This window comes from Puntigrus tetrazona, unplaced genomic scaffold, assembly GCF_018831695.1.
Source record: "Puntigrus tetrazona isolate hp1 unplaced genomic scaffold, ASM1883169v1 S000000776, whole genome shotgun sequence".
NCBI classification, from domain to species: Eukaryota; Metazoa; Chordata; class Actinopteri; order Cypriniformes; family Cyprinidae; genus Puntigrus; species Puntigrus tetrazona.
The window spans coordinates 213,805-239,494 of NW_025048382.1; the positions used below are offsets into that span (position 1 = coordinate 213,805).

Consider the following 25,690-nt stretch of genomic DNA (forward strand, 5'->3'; position numbering starts at 1 on the left):
ATAGATCCAGAAAACATTGTGGAAAAGGGCTTGCACTGTCTCCATGGTGGTGGGGAGCCCTTTAAGGGGTACTAAGTGGCAAGACTTTAAAAAAAATGATTGCAAATGACAAAAATGGTGGTGAAGTGATCAGATGGGGTCTGTTGCAAAGTCTGTGGATAGGTGGGACCAAGGTCGTTGAGGGATGGGCAGAGGCTTAAGGAGACCGGAGGGTATTCCTTGGGGGTCTTAGACTGCGCGCAGGCTGTGATTTCCCTTGACATGACGGGCCACCAGAAAGAGTTCTGTGCTAATTAGATTGTGCAAGTGATTCCAGGGTGTCCAGCTGTGAGGGACGTATGGACCCACTGCATAACACGTGGTCGAATGTTGGCAGGGATATACTGTTTGTTGGGGCAGTTGGAGCTGATTCGTTCTACTGGGCCTGATGTATTTCCTCCATAAGGTCCAAAGAGATAGGGGCCAAAATAACAAATGGGTGGTGTATGGGCTCATGGTCGGGAAGGTTGGTGTGATGGTCATAGTGCCTGGAGAGAGCATCAGCTTTGCCATTTTTGCTGCCGGGTCTGTAGGTAACTGTGAAACAGAAGCGAGTGAAGAAAAGGGTTCAGCAGGCTTGGCGTGGACTCAGGTGTATTGCACTCTTTATGTACTCCAGGTTTTTATGGTCTGTGATCACCTGTAAGGTATGTTTGGCCCCGTCTAGTCAGTGCCTCCATTCCTCAAGGGCTGCCTTCATCAATAAGAGTTCTTTGTTCCCTACATCCTAGTTTCATTCTGCTGCAGATAACTTCCTGGAAAAGAAAGCACAAAGGTGCAATTTGTCTGTGGATTCACACCTCTGGGAAAGCATGGCTCCGATTCCGTAGTCAGATGCATCTACTTCCACTACAAACGGTAAATCAGGATTGGTGTGTTTCAGAATAGGGGCAGATGTGAATAAACATCTAGGAGGTCATTGTAGCAGGAGGGGATATTGTCTGGCTTTTGAGTGGCAGGGCTTTTAATACTGGTAGTCATACAGGGTGTAGGTTTAAAGGGGAAACAGTGAGCATAACAGAAGGTAGACCAGCCCACAAGTTCACAATGGTACCAGGAAATTTTGGGGCAGAAACAGTGCTGCCCCAAAGTCGATCATCGCTGTCAGATCAAGAGATATATCATTAAATTGGAGGTTGAGAGGTAACGTGAACGTCTTGTTACTGAGTACAGAAAAGTGTTGCCCGGGCTGAGATGAAAAGCACAGTTTATGATGTCTGCATCTCTCCCTTTCGTTCTCTGATAGTCGTGAGAAACATTTAATTGCATTCCTTCTGAGGAGACAGGCATGGATGTGGGATTAGGCTCCCTGTGGTAGTTTTTCGCGCCTGGGGTTTTATCACATTATATTGTCAATCTTAATGGTAGTAGTTACAAAGTCTGAAAAGGACATATGCTCCCCCTTACATGCTACCTCAGTCTATAATTCAGTATTCAATCTATTGTGAACCTTTCATTCCAGCCACTATGTGCAGCGAGCGTTCTGAACTCGATAGCATAGTAAGATGCTGAATGGTTACCCTGAGTAATATGAATAAGTTGAGTGCAAACATCCTTACTGTTGGCTGGGAATCCAAAAACTTCCCGAATTTGTTAAGTGAAGTAATCTACTGAGAACCTGAGCTGTACATCCGAGTCCCAGACGACTGAAACTCAATCAAGTGCTCTCCCGGTCAACAGAGTCATTATAAAAGCGCATTTCTTATCCTCAGATTCAAACTTGTCGCCCTGATTATCCAGATATAAATGGAGTTAGCGCAGAAAACCTTTACACAGATTGGCGGTACCATCAAATTTATCTGGGAGAGCAAAGCTTATCGTCTTGAGTGTGGGTGGTGGCAGCACTCGGATGAAGTGCATGAGGTGTTCGTTTACTGCTTGAAGCTTGTTGAGTTGTTCTTGATAGTTTTGAAGCAGGTCTTGCTGATAGCAAGATTCACTTGCAGATTCGAAACCCCCACTGGAATCTCAGTAGGCAAAATATTCTGTTATGAGGACAAGGAGGCTCTGTTCAAATCCATATGCATGGTTTTATTGGGCACAAACGAAAGACAGAAATTAGAAGGCAGCCAGAGAGTTAGCAACGTTAAAGCAGTCTGATCCGTTACGAGTTAGTGGGCAAGTCCGTAGCCGTGGTAGGTAAGCAGGCAATGGGTCAACAAACAGGCAAACAGTTCAATAAGGCAACCAAAGCAAAAGGGCACATCCAAGAATTAGGATGAGCAAACAGGCAGAATTCATACACAGTACAACAGACAGATAAATCAAGGGAAAGCTCGGTAAGGCAGGTTTAACTGGCAATACTTTGTTTAGAGCATGCCGTGTGCTCTGACTTTATGCTGGCTAGACAGGAAGTGAGGCTCCCTCTGCTGGGGTGGCATTACAACAATTCATCCGCTACCATTCATCCATTACTTTACTTAAAGTGGACAAATACCACTTATAAGTAATAATAATAACAACAAAAAAATTTTCTTAAACAGCCATATAATCAGATATCAGATCAGATGAATGTTTAAAATGACATATTTGCTTTGAACATTTTTTTAATAGTATCAGTTTGATTATTTTGATGGTACTCTTTAGACAGCCGTTGATAAGTTACTCTGCAACTACATGTCAACTAGTCTTCATTAGAGTATGTGTCATGAATTCGGTCCATGAATTTACAGTCAATTGTCACCAGAGGTCACTCTTTTATTCACTCTCACAACAAACAGACTGTTTTACTTCACCCTGGACTGCATTTCTCATCAGCCCTTGCACTGATTGCACACACAAAGCTGTCACCAATCACACACTCACCTTTTGGACCCACAGTATTTAACAAACACTCAATTCTTTTCTAATCACTGAGTATTCTCTGTGTTTATCACTCTCCTAGCCATAGCAACTTTACATAGCCATTCTGTGTTTTTTGAGTGTAAATCTAGTTTGTCCTATTTGTTTTTCCTGAGTTATTTGTGTCTTGGTATTTGCCTGTGTATTTTGAATTGATTTATCGCCTTGACGTCTGGATTCAGTTTGCCCCTGTCTGGATCTTAAGTCATAACTGACTGTTTTTAAATATATTGTGTACCATGAAGCATTTTGAGATTTGAGAATTTAGTCTACATCCCCATTAAAGCTCACTGTTCAAATTCATGCACAGCTCAGACATAAAGTGTACTATATGTAACTGTACGTAATGTGTGTATTGTTCTGTAAAGGGTAAAGTAGATTAACCAGATCACATGTGTCCCTCACAATATTATAGAAGTGGCAGTGTAGTAGTTAGGGTAACAACTAAACCTGAAAAGTACTGGTATGAGGAGTTTACAGGGAAAATGTTAAGAAAAATGCCAGCCCCACTGATGTTAGCTTTACAGCTAGTACCGCCAGGCAAGTTCGATTTCACCACAACAACTGAAGATGCTGAAGAGATTTTGTATGTGTTACCTTTGACTGAGGAGGAAAGGAAATCGTATGCTGCAGTCACGGAAGCCTTTACTAAACACTGACAGCAAATGGAATATCATTTTTGAAAGAGCGTGAAACAAGTGAAATCAGAAGCCCAGGAATAGTGTCAAGTCATTCATTGAGTCCATCAATCCATTCACTTCCTGTGTGATTTAAGCACCAAAAAAAGATGCAGACCTGAGGATAAAGAAGGCTATAACTAAGCCAGAGCAGAGCAATGAAAAGGCAGCAGCCAATAGTGTGCAGAGCAGAGCAGCCAATAGAACATTTAGAATTTATGCTGACTGTAGGAAATCTCTTAGAAGAGGACATTGTGCAAAAAAATCAAAAGGGGGCATTAATAACATTACAGAGAGGCACAGGAAGACCAAAGAGGAGAATTATTTTGCCTTTTAAGGAGAAGTGTATCTACAGGAGAATGAAGGGTGGAATGAACTCTTCAGACTGAAAGGGGTAAGCACTGTTTTCATGTTGGAGACAGGAGCTGCAGTAACAGCAATTCCAAGCAGCAGCTTTTCCACCCTGAAGCATGGTACTCTACATCCCACAGGAAAAGTGCTGTTTGGCCCAGGTAATCAGAAGCTTTTCCTCAAGGGAAAAAATACACCTGTGTATCAATTTGACCCATTTAAACAAGTGGGTGCAGCGAGAAAGACATACACTTCCAGCAGTAGTCCAGATGCTTACAATGCTTGCAGGAGCAAAAGTTTTCATAAAGCTTAACTCGACATCTGTGTTCTGGCAGATCCCATTGTCCCAGGAGAGCAAACTGTTGATAATATTTATCAACCCTTTCGGAGATATGTGTTCAACTGTTTACCATTTGGATTTTATTAAAAATTCCTGTATTACAAGTTCTCAAATATTAATTTTAAATATGCAAATGACACATAAATTAAATATGCATTAATTTGCATACACTTCTAGAACAAAAATCTAAACACTGGATGAAGGCAGTTTCAAAATTCTTATGGGTTTTTTTACACATTAGAGTGAAACATTTTTACAGAGGGAATTTTGGATATCTCAATTTGCCACTCCATAATTCAGAAAATCCCTAGAACAGACAGAAAACAATACATTTTGACAGTTTTTTGGTGGAATAAAATGTTGTATATTATCAAAGCAAATTATATACAAATAAATCCGTCTGTAAAAACCTTCAGGATATAGACCGGAATAAAAATTTAAAGTTTGGTGTGTTTAAGTACTACTGAAGTGGAGATACATGGCTCAGTGTAGGAGAAAAAACTCATTTTGAGAAAACAACCTTAAAAATATGTATTGTAATTGAAATCTACTGATACAAATAGATAAAGTGTTATTAAACAAACACTTAACAGTGTCTTTTGGATGTTTTCCTTCCGCTAGTCAGAAAAAATATTTTAGGAAAAAGTCAAAAAGCCCAAAATCCAAAATTGACAGGTGCATGGAAAAGTATTTCCCCTTAATATTTCACTACTTCTGTAGCGGAAAATGATCTAAAAACATGTATATTAGAGATATATTACACGTACTACATCCTTCACAAGACTGTGCTCTTTGGTACTACTAAACCTTCAAGCTGACCTACTATGTTGTTCACGATTATGGTTGTTGAATAAAATGATGTTTTATTAACGAGGTTCAGGGGCGTGTGATCAGATAATCTGCCAATTAAGCACAGGTGTAGCTCATTTAGCTACTCATCCTAACTAGCTCTGTCACGAGAAATAGGCTGGATTCAGATGCGGGTAACAAAAGCTTTATTGAACAGAACAGTATAGCACGTGTAACTTTTTTAACCCTAACAGTCTGGCAAAAGACAGTGAAACACAATGAGCTATAAAGGATTAAGATAATGAGAACAACAAGAATGAGCTAACAAGCTGGAAACAGGTAGGGGTGGAGACACTACAACACACACGTGGCGAGCTGTCAAAACAAAGCCATGTGCCAACAAAACAAAGACAATGACAGCCAAGACGCAGGATATCAGACCTGAGACCCAACAGTATCCCCCTCCCAGGAGCACCACCAGGCACCCCAGGAGCAGGCTCACCTCGTCACAGACGGAAGTTCTCGATCAATTAGCGGTCCAAAACATCCCAGGACAGTACCCAGCACCTCTCCTCTGGACCATAGCCCTCCCAGTCCAGATCAATTAACAGAGTGTTAAGAGGAAGGGACAAATGTGGCCAGAAAAGGTGCACAAGTGACAGGGATGACCGCAGCCTTGAGAGGATTGTGAAGCAAGGGCGATTCAGAAATCTGGTGGAGCTTCATAAGGAGTAGACTGAGATTGGTGTCAGTGCATCAAGAACCACCACATACAGACATCTGCGTGACATGGGCTACAGCTGTAGAATTCCATGCGTCAAGCCACTATTGAACCAAAAACAACGTCAGAAGCGTCTCGCTGGGCTAAGGAGATAAAGTAAGGAGATCACTGTTGCCCGGTGATCCCAAGTCCTATTTTTAAATTAAAGCAAATTTTGCATTTCATTTGGAAATCATGGTCCCAGAGTCTGTAGGAAGAACGTAGAGGCACAAAGTCAGGGATGATTTGGGGAGCCATGTCATCTGCTGGTGTGGGTCCATTGTCTTGTATCAGGTCTACAGTCAATGCAGCTGTCTACCAGGAAATTTTAGAGCACTACATGCTTCCCGCTGCCAACAAGCTTTTTGGAGACAATGATTTTATTTTCTAGCAGGATTTGGCACCTGCCCACAAAGCCAAAACTACCAGTACCTGGTTCAATAGCTGTGGAATAACTGTACTTGATTGGCCAGCAAACTCACCTGACTTAAACCCCAGTGAAAATCTATGGGATATTGTCAAGAAGACGATGAGGGAACAGAGCCCCCGAAATGCAGATGAGCTAAAGGCCAATATCAAAGCAACTTGGGTTACCATAACACTTCCAACTGTGTCAAAGGCTGATGCTGTAATTAGTGCAAAAGGGGGCCCAACAAAGTACTGAGGACATAATACAGTACACACTTTTCAGAAGGCCAACATGTGTTTAAGATCCTTTTTTTTATTGGTCCCATGAAATATGAGCGGGGGTTGTCTTTAATCCATAATCATAAAAATTCAAACAAATAAAGGCTTGAAATATTTCACTTTGTGTGTGGTGGACTAATATAACATACAAATTATTAAAATAAATGGACTTTCCCCAATATTCCAATTTTTTTATAACACATACCTATACGCTTAATATTTGCTCAATCAAATTATATTTAAGGGTGAACCCTCATACCACAAAGCTACATCTTTTGTGATTATGACAATTAGGAATTATTGTTTAGCTGTTTTAGCTTTTAAACATATCAGGAAAATAAATGCAGATGAGTTTACAATGTTCTCTTGATGTATGGCTCATGTGAGTATAGTATAATAAATGTGATGAAATGTATAAAAAAATCTCAAATAACAATTGTGATCAATAATTGTGAATATAATTTTGACCACAGTAATCATGATTATCAGTTTAACCATTACCAGCTGCATGCTGTCATTGTCTAAATGCTAAATTTCTACCTTCAGTGTCTCACTTCAATGTCATCCAACCTGGAACTTGCTTTCAGAACAACACGATAGGGAGCACAATTGGCAGACAGTTTGACATGATGCCTAGCATAAAGAGACTGGTGATAAATGAAAGCTTGATACAATTTATTTTCTGCCTCTAAATTTCTGCTTTACTGCATGTCAGTCCATGGTAAATCTCAATGTAAATTCAGAGAATAATATGCATAATAATAATAAACATTACTTCATCTTTATTAGTATATTGCATACATTTCTTAACTTTCAGGGTCCACAAAGATAAAAAAATTATATCTAAGTGTCTGTATATTAGGCTTATTAAATATAGGCATATCGGAAATATCTATGCTGTCTTTTACAGACACAACAACCGTACGGTCACACATGTTTTTGGATAATTATGGTAAATAAACATTTGTGCATTTCTCATATATTTTGCTATATGTCTATTCTTAAACCCCGACCCTATTCACAACAACATTACGGTTTCATCCCTGCTTCTTTGACCATATCATCTGATGAGTGACCAGCAGTGTTATTTCTTCTGTGTGACTGACTGAAGTTTGTAAACTGCTGCTGTCATTGGAAAACTGGAAATACCCAAACCCCTCACAGCAACAAAAGACACAGAGATGGGGATAGATTTATTCTTTATCAAAGTAAGCTCAACCATATGGTAGAGATATCAGTTAAAGTACTGTAGTATTTTTCAACCACATTACAGTTCCAAATTTAAAACTATTTAATAAAAATGACAAACAATTTCCTTGCTGCTCAATACAGCTGAGATCACTCTCTCTGTTTTCTGTGTTTTTATTGCCTGTGGTGTTGATCCTATTTTTCATGATCATTGCGGTGTCTTTTGGATAATTGTTTTGTTTTGTTTACAGGGTAACCTTATATTACTGGACTTCTTAACTCTTAACAACTATGCCTCTTCACCTCTTTTTGGAATTTTTTGTTATTTGTTGTGTTTTAATAAACTTTCTGCACATTTTTTCTTAAACTGCCTCCAAGGCTGTTTGGCACAGAGTACTTAAAACCTTCACTAAACCATAAACCATAAAACTACAGTTCATTATGCTAAATTCAGGTTCAGGATATTAGCAGCTTTTCTGAGATGGGCTTAAATCAATAACTGCAAACTTACATGCAAAGGTGAGGATTCATTGCTGCCCAAGAATAATTAATATGGCTATCATGGTTGACAATTTACTTTGTAACTCACCATGTTCTGAATTTCGCTCATTTTCCAAACTCCATTTAAGCCTTGACAAGCTCAGAATTTATAGAGACAATGCAAATCATGCAATCATGAGTTTCTAAGGAGGAGCACCAACAGCTGTTTCTTTATATGCGATTGTAACGCCAAACCAGCAGAGGGAGCCCTTGTCCGAGTACTAGCTGTGCTCAGCCTCTCTGCTTCTTCTCCTATCATTTCCTGTTTAGGGCTTTATAACCAAAGACCCTCCATTTGCTCAATGCAAAGTGGATTGTGATTCCTGTGTGTAACTCTGCCTGTTTACCTGTTTCTCAATTCCTTCACTTGTGTCTTAGTATTATTTGCCTGATTGGACTATTATTCTGGTTTTGTACCATTGCCTGCCTCCTTGCCTTTGGATTGTCCCTTGTAAATGTTGACAGATCAGACTGCCTTTGTGTTGCTGACTTTATTCTTGCCTTGTGATATCCATTTATTGTCTTGTCATTAATAAATGACGGCACTCAGCCTCAGCGTCCATGTTACAGTTACATATTTATTCTATGGCTTCCATGGCTGGCTGTTCATGATCCATCCATTTCCTGTAATTGAGGTAAGATTACACAATAGTCAAACAACTTTTACTTGAACTTTACTTTTCAAAGTTTACATGCCATGCTTGATAGCCAGTATAGAATGCTCAGATATTGAAATGGAAACAAAGATTCCTGATGAATTTTCAGAATTCTCTAAAGTTTACAGTAAGGCCTAAAGCAACTCCTCCAGTCTGTCCCTGGGTCTGTGCTATTGGGACTGAACCCACCAGTGTGCAATAGCCTGCATCAATGACATATACTCATAAGACAAAGCACAACATGTAGAACATGTAAAAACAAATCATCTCATGCCTCTCAACAGCACTGCCTGAATGCCTACCATTTAAAACCTATGTGCCTCACACTTCACACCAGAGAATTATTTTGTGGGTCTATACTTCCCAGAGCACAGAACACCCAGGAAATCAGAGAACTGTTTATTTTGTATCTTTGTGTAATTTGTTTTGATGCCCTTCTCTAACCAGTGATGGTATTTAAATGTTAAATCATGTGGGTAACAATGCCAGTTGTTCTGATGCAACCATTATCTAGATTGTTGACCAAACCCATCTATTGACTTTGTCATGGATCTACATGGTTCCAGTGGTTTCTATTCATTGTGAAACTTGCTTAGAAGCACATTATTTGAAAAGACAATTTGCAGAGATTAGGTGAAGGTGGACCAAATGATTTGCACAAACGTAGACACATTTAGGTACATCGGGGGGCACGGTCTTTTTAAAAGCAAAATTAATTCGCTGCATCTTTAGTGGCTCAGATGTATCACAGCTCATAGCTGACAGGTATCATTGTTTCTTTCACAGAAGAAAAAAAAAAAAAACTAACTGGATGCTAACCAAAAGGTTTCAGAGATGGAAGCTTTGTAGATTACTAAAGCTGATTCCAAATGACCAGTTCTTATTCTCTTGGATCTATCTGCTGCTTTTGACACTGTCAATTATCAGATCCTTCCATCCACTCTGTCATTTCTGGGCATCACAAGGATTCCATTCCACTGGTTTGACTGCTGTTAGCACTTTCTGGCAGGCCTGGAGAGGGGAGTTATACAAAGCAGCTGACATTATGGATCAGTTCTTGGACCCCTCGTCTTCTAATACACTACATCACTAGGTCCCATCATACAGGCACATGACTTCTACCACTGCTACGCTGGTGACGCACAGCTCTCGCTCTCTTTTCAACCAAATAATCTAACACTGGCTGCCCTGATCCCAGGCTGCCTGGCAGACCTTTTTGCACGGATGAACGAACATGACCTACAGCTCAACCTGGCAAAGCTTCTTGTCTTCCCTGCCACTATCTCTACAGCATGATTTCATTATCCAACTTGGTTCTTCTAAAATTACTGTTATGATCCCGGTGGGGATCGAACCCAGGTCCATGGTGAGTTAATCTTTGGCACTTACTACTGCACCACTGGAACAGGTGAAACCCAGTCGCGGAGGAAACAAACAAGAGGCTTTGAGTATGATTCTTTAGGAATCTTTTACTCACAAATTAATTCCAAGAACCAGAGTACAATCTTAGAATCATCGTACAGGAACAGCCACAAAGGATCTCAAACAATTCTTGATTGTAAGGTCTCAAAAGAAAAATTTTCCTTCAACATAAGGCAGGGGAACAGTGGCGCACACACAGACAGACAGACAGACAGACAGACAGACAGACAGACAGACAGACAGACAGACAGACAAAAAACAAAAGCTCTGACCACAACTGACTGACGACAACATACTCCAACAGAAATCAGGACTGATCAAGAACAATAGGCAGTCAGACATTTAAATAAGGTTGGTCATTAAGAGTGATTGAGAACAGGTGTGCTACAAGTCTCTAACAATCAGTTGATCTGGAGCAGAACGGGCGCCATCCAGTGGTAGACATAGGGAATTCCAGGCAGAACATTACAATTACTCCATCAACTCAGTCGGAAATCTTGGTATAATCTTTAATGACCAGCTAACCTTCAAAGGCCAGATTTGCATTGCATAACATCCTCTGGCTGGACTTTCATCAAGCACAACCAATGCTGGATCCATGACCATTATCAAGTGACAGCTGAAAACTCATCTCTTTAACACTACTTGACTTAAAAAAACAAACAAAAAAACACTTTAACTTTCTCTTTATTTATTCCGATGTAAATGTAATATAAAATGTTATCTTATGTTGACTATATAATACAAATTGGAAAATCCTACACTGACAATATCCACTAAGTGTAAAAGGTTGATATTGACATTCAGCAAGTCATCATGCTAGGATCGCCTCCCAACCCTGAGTGCACGCAGTTGGATGATTGGTTCCTTAGTGTGGACCGTGGCCCAGTTAATTTCTTTCTGAAAGTACATGAGGAGCCGACAAACTGTCATGAGTCAGGACACAATGGCTTCAGTACCATTCAGTCTCACTGCCCACCACTGCACACCTCCAGGCAGGTCACAGATGGTGTCATTCATGCTGAGTTTGGGCATGTGGCATAGGTTGAGTGGTGAAACGCAATAACAAAATGTGTTCATCCCCGGGCTTGGTTTGCAACGGTCAACCTGAAGGATGCATACTTCGATATCTCAATTCTTCTTTGACACAGACAATTTGTTTGATTTGTGTTTTAAGGGGTTAAGCTTGGCAGTACAAAGACTTCCCCTTCGGGCTGTCCCTGTCCCACCGTATCTTCATGAACTTTTGCAGAGGGTGCACTTATCCCATTACGGGAAGAGGGCATCAGGATCCTCAACTATCTTGATGACTGGCTTATCATGGCCCAGTCTCGAGAACAGCTTTGCAATCACAGAGTCATGGTGCTCCAGCTTTGAGTCAACTGGGAAAAGAGCAAGCTCTCCCCCAAGCTGAGAATCTCTTTTCCTGATGTGGAGTTGGACTCTGTGAGTATGACGGCACGTCTCTCAGAGGAGCACACCCAGTCAGTGCTGAACTGTCCGAGTTCCTTCAGAGGCAGGACGGTGGTCCCACTGAAACATTTGCAGAGGCTCCTGGAGTATATGGCATCCGTAGCCACTGTCAGTCCATTCGGGTTGCTCTATATGAGTCCACTTCATCACTGCCTTCACTCCCGAGTCCCGAGATGGGCATGGGGCTGTGGGACACTCCATGTGAACATCACATCAGCCTGTGATCAAACCTTGCCTTTTTACGGACTGGGGCCCCTAGAACAGGTGTCCAGGCATGTTGTTGTCATGACATATGCCTCCACCTCGGGCTGGGGCTCCACATGCAACAGCCAAGCAGCCTCAGGGCTCTGGATGGGGCCTCGACTGCTTTGGCACATCAACTGCCTAGAGCTGTTGGCAGTGCATCTAGCCTTGTTGCAGTTCTGGTTTCTGCTGCAGGGCAAGCATGTATTGGTTCGCACAGACAACAATGTGGCTGTTTTATATATCAACCACCAGGGGGGTATACGATCATGTCTCATGTCTCAGCTTGCTTTCCATCTCCTCCTCTGGAGTCAGCCATGCACTGCACTCACTGCAATCACTGCATGCCTTGTGTCTTGGGCCAGACATTGCTTGTGTCTCTTAAAAGCCTTGCGCATATACCTGGACCACGCCCAGCACTTTAGAAGGCAGACATCTGTAGAGCTGCAGGCTGGGCAACACCAAACACCTTTGAGCAGTATTACCTTCTTCACATGAGTCAATTTGAAAACCGGTAAGGTTTGTGTGATGTCTTGCACGCTGCGCCATTCCACCTTTACACAGGAATGCGAGTGCCTTCTCTCCCAGTCATGTTCCCAATATGGCAAACCCTGGTCGAGCATCCACTTGTATCGCTGGGGGGTCAGGGACGGCCTCTTGGCTCCTCAGCAAAACCTAATGAGTGGTTGCACCTGCCACCTATTATACCCATCCGATGGGGAGTGGCTCGCGGTGCGTTAACCACTTGCCAAATTTCATAGGCATTTTCTCTTACTCAGGGCAAATCAGGGCTCAGAGCGAGACCCTAGTCTGTCGTTACGACATAACATTCAGGAGGGGGTTACATATGTAACTGAGACGTTATGTATATTATATTGCATTACTGTAAATAGATCTTCACTGCACCTTTAAGTAAAATTAACCAATCACTTGAGGGGTTTGGAAACGTTAATTACATTACATTAGCATTAACAAATAAGTTCAAAACAAATGCATATTATAAGGAAATAAATAGTTTTTGACCTTGCATACATGTCACATGTTGTTTGAGACTACCAAAATAAACTATGAAATTAACAAGTTTTGCTTAGTTTTAGTCACTCTTACTAAACAAATGTAAAAAAATTGGGTGTACTGTTGTCTCTACTCAAAACTTGAAATTTATCAGTATGGACATGAGAGGAATGGTAGGTGTTGTCAGTCAGTTGTAATACATTATAATTTGAAAACTAGAAATATCTGTTGCAAACACCCATAGAACTTCTTCAGAGGATATATGATAACCCTCGAAGGCATAGAAGAGATAGATGTTAGGTGAAACTTGCATTTCTGCGCTTTGCTGTAAAGTTGGTAATAGATGCGTACAAACACTCTATAATTCTTAAATTCCACCAGTGTTTTTTTGTTTAGTCCATCTTGAAATCTTGAGCACATTTGTGATCAATCTTCACCGGCAGAAGCGAGTATAAGTTTTTTTATTAATCTTTGCATATCACCTTTCATAATAATGTGCTAGTTAGTCAGTTCCATGGCTAAAGTAAACAGTCTCAAAGAACTGCTCATCACCTCACAGAGGAAAGGAGAGCTCATAATGACCAAATAGAGCTCATTAGCATTTAAAGACACATGCACCAAAGTGGCTCACTGTGAACAGGGCTGTTTTTGATAGGGTAAAAAGGGTGTTGTACTACAACTGGTGGAAAATGGTCATCTGATGACCCCTTCAATAGTAAAAAGAGTATAAAATGCATGAAAATAACGATAATGCCATAATAAATATTCTATAATGCCACAATGCAAAAATGCAATGCAATGCATCTTGGTACATTAAAGATTTATAAAACAGAATTTTACTTTCTGTTTAGTAGATTTCCTGGATTAATTTATCGATGGATGGTTTGATTTTCTAGAATAACCGTGTTAGCTCACAAGGTGTGAGTGGCCTCAAGCGTGAGACAGAGAGCAGCTGAAATTTGATAAAAATTGAAAAAAGGAGGAGGGCAAATTGAAAGCAGAGGACTGTAAGTGATGATTTAAGGGGCACAGGTTTGCACTCTCTCACTGATAAATCTGTTGTGAGTATGCTTTCTTGCTCTTGGATCTGCACAAGGTTTCCACGGAGACTTGTCACTGCAGAGAGCTCCATGGCGACCAGAGCACGAGCACTGTTCACTGGAAAGAGACAAAGCCAGCATCCTGCTGTTAGTTTGAATGATTAATGTGTTCACGGTCAGTGAGAGCACTCCAAATGCTCAAACATCTTTGTGTGTTCCTGTGCAATGACAAGGAGGCTGTAAAGGTTCATGCTGCACTGCTATGTGTGTTTTATTCAATAAAAATGATATCTAAAATGATGCTAAAGCTACATTTTGTCTGTAGATATGGCTTGAGACCTTCGATCTTTGGGGGTAGTTATTATTGTTAGCCATGTGAAAATGGTTAAACGTAGAAGGAGTCTGCTTTTCATTGGAACTACTGACCTGCTTGTATTGATCTGTTTTATCGTTGATATCCTTACAAATGTAAAGCAGCATATTCCATAGATGAACTTGTTTATTAGTAATGGATGCATTCAGCATAGCTATACATCTCAGATGCTCTGTTTCCACAATTTGGACTAAATTATACGTAGAAATAGACTGCTAAATATTAACTGGGCTCTTCAGAAAAAAAGGACCCTTCACAAACATGTAAAGTAAGCCCAGTGTGTATCATTTTGTCATTAACACATAGTGACGTGTAGCCATCGCTGAGGCTTAATTATCAACTCAAATGCAGCAGCAGTAATTACAGCTGTATTATGAGGCGCTGTCATGTGTCGAGAGCCCACTCACCGTCACTGACTGACGCCAAGTGTGTGGGTTTGAATTATTTTCTCATCTTCATCATCGTCACTGAAAGCCTACATGCAGTTTTTTGCTCAGGTCAGAAATGCTTGAGATTGACAGGAACAGGATTGTCAAATCTGTGTGTTCACAGTAAATGTGAGTATGTGTAGTGTTTTATGGATTATTTTTTAAGATGTCAATGATAAACACAGAAAAGAATGCTTGGTTTGTTGTGTAATCCTGTCCTATTTAATTCCAATTTGGATATGGCATGTATTTGATGTTCCTGATGCTCTACCGATGCTCAGAAGAGCATGTATAAATGTTTTATTATGATATAATAACATTAAAACTTTGACACAGTGATGCAATTTCCTTAAACCTGATTTTGTTACCAGACCTGCTCTACGTGTGACAAGATACACGCTACTTGTTGTTTTTGCTGTTTACTGTACGTTTGTGTCTGCGTCTTTCCTTGTATGGTGAATGTACGCATGCTAAGAACACAAATATATGCAGCATGACTGCAGTATTGTGATGTTACAAAAAGTCTAAAAACACATGAAGGTCAACATCAGTCCTTCAGCTGAGAGCTTGCTCTAATGTTGCCTTTTACACAAATAAGAAATGTTCTCTTTCCTCCCTCTCTCTCTCTCTCTCTCTCTCTGTGTCTCTCTTTCTCGCTCCCTCCCTCCCTTGCTTTCTTTCTTTCTCACACACCCACACAGAAACAGTCAAATCCACAGGCAGAGTGAGAGCGAAGGATGAGGCATGACACATAAAAGAGAAAAGCGTTTATTTTTGCGTTGCTTTAGCACTGCGTTTTTCTTTTTTTCTCTATTTCTGGTATTCACAGCCCTCAGGTTATTTTTTGGATGCTGATATGAAGATGCAGGTCTGTATGTCTTTCATCTGATTTTTTCTGTTTCTGTAGAAACAGGCTTCCAATACCTATTTAAACATGGTCTCTACTGTATCGTCTAATGGGTTTGATCTAATAGCGTGATATTACAAATCAGTGTAGCTGTATGCTTTTCTTATCTTTGATCACTTTATTCAGACTCATTGTTTTTCTCCTCGTTGTTCCTGTTGATGCGAAGACCAAATTAAAAGGTTCATGTTGTGTGCAAGTGAAGTGTGATGTCACAATGACGTCTTGTATGTTATAAGATTGTATAATGTGTAATGTGAGAGAAAGCTCGCAGGTGCTCGAACGATCAAGGCTTTAATGATTTTGAATTTATCATGGGTTGTTGTTGTTTTTTTTTTTTACATGGCTGACATGTTGCTGCGGATAATAACATTAGCATGTAAAACATTGTTTTTACTTTCTTACCACCATCACTTATCAGACATGTTTTAAATGCATTCAGATGGTTTTGTCTTGTATGTGCTGTGTAGTTTGAGATGATACAACAAAACCAGTTTATTTTGAAGGAAAAAACTGTTTATGGAAATCACATTAGCATAGGAGGGTTGTAATTGACATGACTTTTTCAAGTATTTAGAATCAGAATTTAGGTGGTCAACTGTAAATGAAAGCTTAAATGTCTAAATTTTGTGTTTCGTTTACATTCATCGAGAACCCTCAGTGCGTTTACAGAAACATTGCATTATGAGAAAATGAAAAGTTTCATGCAGTCAATTTCAATACATTTGATTTCAGTACTTTGTCAGTGTGCACACATTCATTGAGTATTTGGTCAGCTGCTAAATAACTGAAACAAATAATCATCACTGAATATCAACAGTAATCTATGTAATGCCTGCAAGTGTCTGTGATATCAGCATCTGCATTTCTCATTCCTGTCTGTCTGTGTCTTTCTGCAGTGATTAATGGTATGAAGTAGTGATATGGCCCTGGATATGGAGAGGACGGTCTCTAAAATCATGTTTGACTTCCAGAGGAACTCAACTTCTGATGATGACTCTGGCTGTGCACTGGAGGAGTACGCCTGGGTGCCCCCCGGCCTCAAACCTGAACAGGTAGCTTCATGTCAGCATGCCAGTCTTTTTCAACTGAAGGATGGAATTCTTTTTGGTTCTGTCATCATCTATTTATATACTATATATATATATATATATATGATAGTTATACTAGAATATAAAAATTATATAATCACATTTTTCATGTGTGTGAAAGAGAGAGAGAGAGAGACATATATTTTTATGCTTTGGCAATGCTATAAAACAAATGTCATGCCAATGATGCAACTTAACTCAAACTTTTGAGGGGGAGAGAGAGAGAAAGAAAGAAAGAAAGAAAGAGAGACTTACAGGTTCATTCTGTGACATGAGCCATTTCCTTTCCATCTGTTCAACCATGAAATGTTCATCAGCAAATCAATGATGCTCAGCGATCCTCATCTGTCTCTCTCACAAGCTCAAATAGGAAATGTACATTCTGTTTAACGTGATTTTAATTACCTTCATTAACAATCTACACTATAAGGCAGTTACACCAATCATAAATTCAGTATCAGAAAATTTGATGAAAATATTATTGTAAATTACATTTTGAATATAGAAATGTGAAATTGGGGACATGAAATTATCCTAATAAGTCATTTGTAGAATCATTTCTGCATTTAAAAAACTGATATTTTAATAGTGGTTTAATTTAACAGCAGTGCTGAAGGTGAGGGCAAAAAGTCTTTACCTGGCTGTCACTAACAAAGCTGTGACAAATACATAAACACCAAACAAACTTAGCAGGCACATGCCTATCATATTTACATTTCTCAAAAACAGAATACCCGTGTTTACAGATCTGTGATTCTCATCTCAATTAACAATGTCCCCCTCTGTTGGAGATCATAATTCAAACTCACTTTCACCGATAGATGTTCCACCACCAGTTACCATATTTGCCAAATCACCATGTCCTAATGAGCTTATATAAAAAAAAATAACATTACAACATCCAACAAATGCACTTTGTCATTCATAAAACAATTTCCTAAAAACCCTAACAACAGGTGTAATACAGTGTTTTCATTTGTACAATTTCTTTACACACTTTGCTGAATTCCCTGCATGATACATGTTCATGTTACAATATGTTCGGTTTTGAACTTTTGAGATCATCAAGTCATATTTGATAGAAAAGCAATTATATCAATAATAAATTATCCACAGATGTTCGGAGTGTTTTTTATTCTGTTTTGTTTTTTGGAACTTGGCATGTTTTCTCTTTTAGCTTGGATTGTTTTGGCATACATATAAACAATCACAGGCTTGGCGCAATTGAAAACGAGCAGTTTGCTTGTGGTAAGAATTCAAACTTAATGGCTAAATGAATCAAGATGTATTATGGTTCATAATAGAAAATATGTTACATAAAAAGAAGCAGTGTCTGATTCTGTCATGATTTTGGTCTACGAACTTTGACCTCCACTCCACATTGACTGTATTTTAATTCCCATCAATCATTCCACTGACGACACACACACACACACACACACCTGTTTCCACTAAATGACTCACTCACCTGATCATACAGCTGCTTCCTATCAGACTCAGGCTACATAAGCCCTTAGTATTTACCACGGTCTCTCTCTGTTTTGGATTATCTTTGTATTGTACCCGGACTCTTGTAAAGGTAGCATTCTCTATGTTTTCTTCATGTTAGCAACACCGAGTGGCTGGCCCAGCAGTTTTCTGCAAGGATCTGTCCCTCATGCTTAAGTTAGCCTGTTGGGATGAAGAGCTATCATTGGAACAATTGTGGCCTGTGCATGAAGCTGGTCATTTTCTTTGTTTCATGCCACAGTTTTCCGCCTCACTTCACAACACCCTAATAAATCAAATTTACAATAGTGGTTGTTCCTGTTGAACTCTTGTTGAATTACAAGCCAGTGGTTTTCAACCTGTGGGCCGCAACGGTATTGCAGGGGGGCCGCCAGTTATTATCAATAGAAATAATAATATTGCTAATGTACGTAAAAATGTGTAGTAATAATTAAATATCATAATTAAATAACAAAAAATAATAATAAACTGTTACTATGCGTTTACCCGTTTATTCAATAAAGACAGTTAAAAGTCATGCTTCTGAGTACTCAGTTACTAACCCGACACAAATAACAGGTTCATTTAAATTTTTTTGCAGTGGGCCGCGGAAACATATGTGTTTGGTTGTGTGGGCTGTGAGTTAAAAAAGGTTGGGAACCACTGGTCTAAGCCTTAATTGATAGCATAATTGACATACAGGTTCTCGTGGCAACCTTCCAAAGGGGCATTGAGTAAAAGGTGCTGTCACTTTAAGAGATTGCACTGATCCAGTGCACCAATACTGTACATTCAGCTGGCAATATCTGTAAGGATACTTACAGAGGCGGGCATTTTAACTTGTTTTGTGTGTGTGTCTTCCTTCATACACAATACTTCAGAGAGAGATTAATATTTGTGCGTGATTAGACAGAAGTTACGATTAACGTGTACCTTTCGGGAAACACATTTCTGTGATCAGCAGTAAATCTCCATCAGAGTACCAGAGAGTGCTCTCGTGTAAAAAAAAAATACACCTGCAGAAGAGATCTGGAAATCAGATCTACAGATTGTACTGTAAGAGGGTGACAGGAAAGAAAGATGAGCAAGTTCATATGCAAGCATTTATTGTAAAACATGGTCATAACATTGTCAGGGTTGAACAACAGCAAACAAGTTTGGCATGGACGGGACACAAGAGTAATCCTAGTGCATGAGCAATGAATCCAAATGAGGAGCAGGCAGAGTCCAAAACAGCAAGATAAGGGTTAATCTGAATTACATAGTCAAATCATCCAGACAAGGAACTAAACTAGACCTTGTACTTAACTTTGGTAACACAGAACTGCGCTTAAATGTAACTATTACTAGGCAATAAATGGTAGACAATACTTGGTTTGGAACAAAGGGAGAAACTGTTAAGGTGTGTGAGTGGGTGCAATAAGCTGTGTATGTGCTTGTAATCAGTGCAAAGGATCATTGGAATTGAAGATCGGAGTGAAATACAATGGTGGTGTGGTAAGTCGATGTGGTAAGAGAGTGACATCTGGTGGTAAGTGAATGGAAGTTTATGGATCAGATTTGTGACACATATACATGGGAAGTGGCTCAGATATGCTGAATCCACTAGCCAATATTCATTTGTGTTTCTTTTAAAGTCTCATAATGTCGTCATTACATAACTTGTAGTGACCAACAGAAAGAGAACCCCTTTTAAATGGTTTTAATGCTCTTCAGTGTCTTGCATGGTAACATGGATATAGTAATAGAGTAAATTTATAAAAGTGTGTGTAAGGATTGTAGTCAATGATGCACACAAGTCTATAAGGAATCAGAACCGCTATATGAATTTCTGTTTGTCCCTGCCTGGACTATTGCTTCTCTCTTTGCCTCGCCCCCCTGGATCATGATCGCCCCCATCTATTCACTGGACTGCTCTTGATTGTTTTGTTCATGCATAATGAAGAGGCAGAAACCAATCAAGATCAAAGTAGCTAAATTTCAAGAAAAATGTTTAGATAAAATGTTGAGAATAAGCTCATTAAATTGAAAGGAAAAAGTTGTTGAATTACAAGAAAAATAAGTTAGATTATGAGAGTAAAAGTTATATTAAGCTATAAGCCAAAAATCTATATTTCAAGAAAACAATTCAGAAAATTACCACTCATGTCAGGTTCATTTTAATCTCGCTGGACCACATCAATCAACATCTGCAGTGGCGTAGGTTATGCACTTGAGAGTAAATAGGATCAGCGGATGAAGGGAGGGATGGCTTGACTTAACCCCCCCAAAACCGGAGACGAGGGCGGCCAGATCCCGGAGAGGTATGGATTGAGTCCAGAAAGGGTACTCGGATAGTGCATGGTACATAGAGTTTCCCTTCTGGACCTCCCGGCGGAGCAGATTCAGTTAGGGTGCCCTCTCGAATTTGATCGTCAACTGACCATTGGATGGGAGCGAGGAAGGCTGAAGCAGGTAGAATGGGTTCTGGTTCCTCTGGTTCGGGGTCAGGTTGGTGCAGGTCAGAGAGTGCATCTGCCTTGAGATTTTTATGGCCAGGTCGATAGGAAATTTTGAAATTAAATCGAGTGAAGAACAGGGCCCACCTGGCCTGGTGATGATTTAGCCATTTGGCCTCTCAGAGATATTGTAGGTTTTGTGGTCTGTTATGACTTCCAGCCAGTGATGCCATTCTTTCAGGGTGAGTTTGATGGCCAGAATTTCCCAGTTACCTACGTTATAATTTTGCTCCGCTGAGGACAGTTTCCAAGAGAAGTAGGCACAGGGATGTAACACTGGAGGTTCTCCTTGCCACTCCAACAGGGTAGCACCAACACCTAGAGTTGCCGGGTACATTTCAACGACGAAAGGGAGATTGGGATCGGGGTGACGAAGAGCTAGTGCCGAGTGGAAGGAAGTTTTTAGCCGTGTGAAGGCCTCCTCAGCGTCAGGATTCCAGGAGAGAGTTTTTTTCCTTGGTTACAGAGGAGTGAGGTGAGTGGTGTGGCAAACTGACTGTAGTGGGTGATGAAACAGCGGTAGAAATTCGCAAACCCCAGGAACCTCTGTAGCTCCTTGATAGTGGTCGGGACTGGCCAGCTGTGAACGGCATCCACCTTCTTGGGATCCATTTGGATGCCTGTTGGCATAAGAATGTAGCCCGGAAAGTGCATGGTGGTTTGGTGAAATTCACATTTCTCAGCTTTTAGGAATAAGTGATGCTGTCAAAGACGTTGGAGGACCTGGATTACATGACATAGATGCTCAGTACATGAGTATATCATCTATGTAGATGAGCACAAATCGATGAAGCATGTCTCAGAAAATTTCTTACATGAAGTTCTGGAAGATGGACAATGAGTTGGAGAGCCCATATGGCGTGACCCGACATTTGTAGTGACCAGTGAAGGCAATTTTCCACTTGTCTACCTTGCGGATCCGAATGAGATTATAAGCACTATGGAGGTCTAACTTGCTGAAGATACGTGCCTCCCTGAGATCCTCCAGTGCAGCTGCCACTAGAGGTTAGGGGTAAGCGAGTCCAAAACAGCAAGATAAGGGTTAATCTGAATTACATAGTCAAATCATCCAGACAAGGAACTAAACTAGACCTTGTACTTAACTTTGGTAACACAGAACTGCGCTTAAATGTAACTATTACTAGGCAATAAATGGTAGACAATACTTGGTTTGGAACAAAGGGAGAAACTGTTAAGGTGTGTGAGTGGGTGCAATAAGCTGTGTATGTGCTTGTAATCAGTGCAAAGGATCATTGGAATTGAAGATCGGAGTGAAATACAATGGTGGTGTGGTAAGTCGATGTGGTAAGAGAGTGACATCTGGTGGTAAGTGAATGGAAGTTTATGGATCAGATTTGTGACACATATACATGGGAAGTGGCTCAGATATGCTGAATCCACTAGCCAATATTCATTTGTGTTTCTTTTAAAGTCTCATAATGTCGTCATTACATAACTTGTAGTGACCAACAGAAAGAGAACCCCTTTTAAATGGTTTTAATGCTCTTCAGTGTCTTGCATGGTAACATGGATATAGTAATAGAGTAAATTTATAAAAGTGTGTGTAAGGATTGTAGTCAATGATGCACACAAGTCTATAAGGAATCAGAACCGCTATATGAATTTCTGTTTGTCCCTGCCTGGACTATTGCTTCTCTCTTTGCCTCGCCCCCCTGGATCATGATCGCCCCCATCTATTCACTGGACTGCTCTTGATTGTTTTGTTCATGCATAATGAAGAGGCAGAAACCAATCAAGATCAAAGTAGCTAAATTTCAAGAAAAATGTTTAGATAAAATGTTGAGAATAAGCTCATTAAATTGAAAGGAAAAAGTTGTTGAATTACAAGAAAAATAAGTTAGATTATGAGAGTAAAAGTTATATTAAGCTATAAGCCAAAAATCTATATTTCAAGAAAACAATTCAGAAAATTACCACTCATGTCAGGTTCATTTTAATCTCGCTGGACCACATCAATCAACATCTGCAGTGGCGTAGGTTATGCACTTGAGAGTAAATAGGATCAGCGGATGAAGGGAGGGATGGCTTGACTTAACCCCCCCAAAACCGGAGACGAGGACGGCCAGATCCCGGAGAGGTATGGATTGAGTCCAGAAAGGGTACTCGGATAGTGCATGGTACATAGAGTTTCCCTTCTGGACCCCGGCGGAGCAGATTCAGTTAGGGTGCCCTCTCGAATTTGATCGTCAACTGACCATTGGATGGGAGCGAGGAAGGCTGAAGCAGGTAGAATGGGTTCTGGTTCCTCTGGTTCGGGGTCAGGTTGGTGCAGGTCAGAGAGTGCATCTGCCTTGAGATTTTTATGGCCAGGTCGATAGGAAATTTTGAAATTAAATCGAGTGAAGAACAGGGCCCACCTGGCCTGGTGATGATTTAGCCATTTGGCCTCTCAGAGATATTGTAGGTTTTTGTGGTCTGTTATGACTTCCAGCCAGTGATGCCATTCTTTCAGGGTGAGTTTGATGGCCAGAATTTCCCAGTTACCTACGTTATAATTTTGCTCCGCTGAGGACAGTTTCCAAGAGAAGTAGGCACAGGGATGTAACACTGGAGGTTCTCCTTGCCACTCCAACAGGGTAGCACCAACACCTAGAGTTGCCGGGTACATTTCAACGACGAAAGGGAGATTGGGATCGGGGTGACGAAGAGCTAGTGCCGAGTGGAAGGAAGTTTTTAGCCGTGTGAAGGCCTCCTCAGCGTCAGGATTCCAGGAGAGAGTTTTTTTTTTCCTTGGTTACAGAGGAGTGAGGTGAGTGGTGTGGCAAACTGACTGTAGTGGGTGATGAAACAGCGGTAGAAATTCGCAAACCCCAGGAACCTCTGTAGCTCCTTGATAGTGGTCGGGACTGGCCAGCTGTGAACGGCATCCACCTTCTTGGGATCCATTTGGATGCCTGTTGGCATAAGAATGTAGCCCGGAAAGTGCATGGTGGTTTGGTGAAATTCACATTTCTCAGCTTTTAGGAATAAGTGATGCTGTCAAAGACGTTGGAGGACCTGGATTACATGACATAGATGCTCAGTACATGAGTATATCATCTATGTAGATGAGCACAAATCGATGAAGCATGTCTCAGAAAATTTCTTACATGAAGTTCTGGAAGATGGACAATGAGTTGGAGAGCCCATATGGCGTGACCCGACATTTGTAGTGACCAGTGAAGGCAATTTTCCACTTGTCTACCTTGCGGATCCGAATGAGATTATAAGCACTATGGAGGTCTAACTTGCTGAAGATACGTGCCTCCCTGAGATCCTCCAGTGCAGCTGCCACTAGAGGTTAGGGGTAAGCGAATTTTACCATTTGGTTGTTCTGTGCTCAGTAGTCGATACAGGGTCGGAGCCCACCATCTTTCTTGGCAACAAAGAAACTGAACGCGGCAGGTAAGGTGAATGGTTGAATGAAATCTTGTCACAGCGCCTCCTCCACATACTCCACCATGGCCTCTCTCTCTGGAACCGATAGGAGATATATTCATCCCTTTGGGCACTTTGGCACCAGTTAGCAGGTCGATCACACAATCCCAAGGTTGGTGTGGGGATAAGTGAATGGCTGCGGATTTGCTGAAGACATCAGAATGGAGAAGATCAGGTGGAGTGGGAGTGATGGATTGTGTTTCGGGACTATCAATGGAGGTGGAGTGACAGGTTAACGGGTTTGGACTGAGTTTGGTGACTGATGCTAGGCACTCCTCCTTACATTGGCTGCTCCACCTCAGAACTTCTCCCAGTTCACCTCTGGTTGGTGCAGTTGTAGCCAGGGTCGACCCAGCACCACGTCTACCGTTGCATCCTCCAGAACGAGTAGGGAAAGTTTTTCCACATGGAGGCTGCCGATTTGCAGAGGGTTAGTGGTGGTGTCTCGTTACGAACCAGGCCTCTGTCGAGGGGTTCCTTGGATAGTCATTATATGGTAGGTATTGGGTAGATGATGACGAGGAATACAAAGGCTGGGAAGGCTGGGGGACGAGATGAAAATCCCTGTGGCTCCCAAATCGACCAACAACTTGAATGGGAAAAGTTTATTGTGATACAGGAGATTTGCGTCGATATGGGGAATTTGCAAAATGGAAGGGATTAGTGTGGTGACAATTACCGCTGATCAAGGTGGACGGACTGGACAGGTACGGAAAGGATGAGTTGGGGAGCCGCAGTACAAGCACAGTCCTTCCAGGATTCGACGGGATCTTTCACGGGTGGAGAGATGGTAACTGTCAGTGATCAGTTCAGGTGCCGGGTGTGAGGTTGCCATGATAGGAGGTTCAGGCTCAGGATGTGCTGGGCCACATTGGCGGCTTTTCTAAGGAAGGTTTCTAACCCCACATTGTCATCATAAATGGCCATCTGTTGATGAATGGAGGGGTTCAGTCCACGGCGGAACACGGAGAGGAGAGCGACATCGTTCCAACCGCTCTTGAAGGCCAGTGTATGAAAGCGCAGCACATACTAATGAACTGATAGCTCCGTCTGCCTGAGCTGCAGTAGTTCGTTGTGCTCGGTCTTGCAGGTGGTTGATTGAACAAACACTTGTCGGAAATGCCCCAGAAAGTCATCAAGTGAGTTAAGCCATGCGCTATCACTGCTCCAAGTTGCCTTTGCCCACTGTAGAGCTCTACCGTTGAGTAGAGATATAATGAAGGCTATTTTTCCTTGTTCGTTGGGGAAGAGATGAGGCTGCATCTCCAGGTACAATGAGCACTGTAGGAGGAAGCCATAACAGGTGGTAAACTCCCCAGCAAACATGGTGGGTCGAGCCATGGGACAGATTGGATTAACAGGCGGAGGAAGAGCTTTGCGAAGAGCTTGAATGAACCATGCAATGAGCAG

General features: G+C 41.1%; 1 protein-coding gene across 4 annotated transcripts in view; it reads left to right on the plus strand.

Annotated features, from left to right (window-relative positions):
- LOC122335444 (prickle-like protein 2) overlaps nt 1–25,690 on the plus strand; it is a 51,264-nt gene that overhangs the window by 8,585 nt on the left and 16,989 nt on the right. For 2 of the 4 annotated variants that reach the window (XM_043233320.1, XM_043233316.1), the window contains exon 2: nt 16,665–16,820. In XM_043233320.1, coding sequence (XP_043089255.1) covers nt 16,689–16,820 — 132 coding nt within the window. In that variant the 5' untranslated portion in view covers nt 16,665–16,688. Of the gene's footprint in view, nt 1–14,896; nt 14,991–15,547; nt 15,730–16,664; nt 16,821–25,690 lie in introns of those variants that run through there. The other 2 variants (XM_043233319.1, XM_043233318.1) reach the window with 2 other exon arrangements.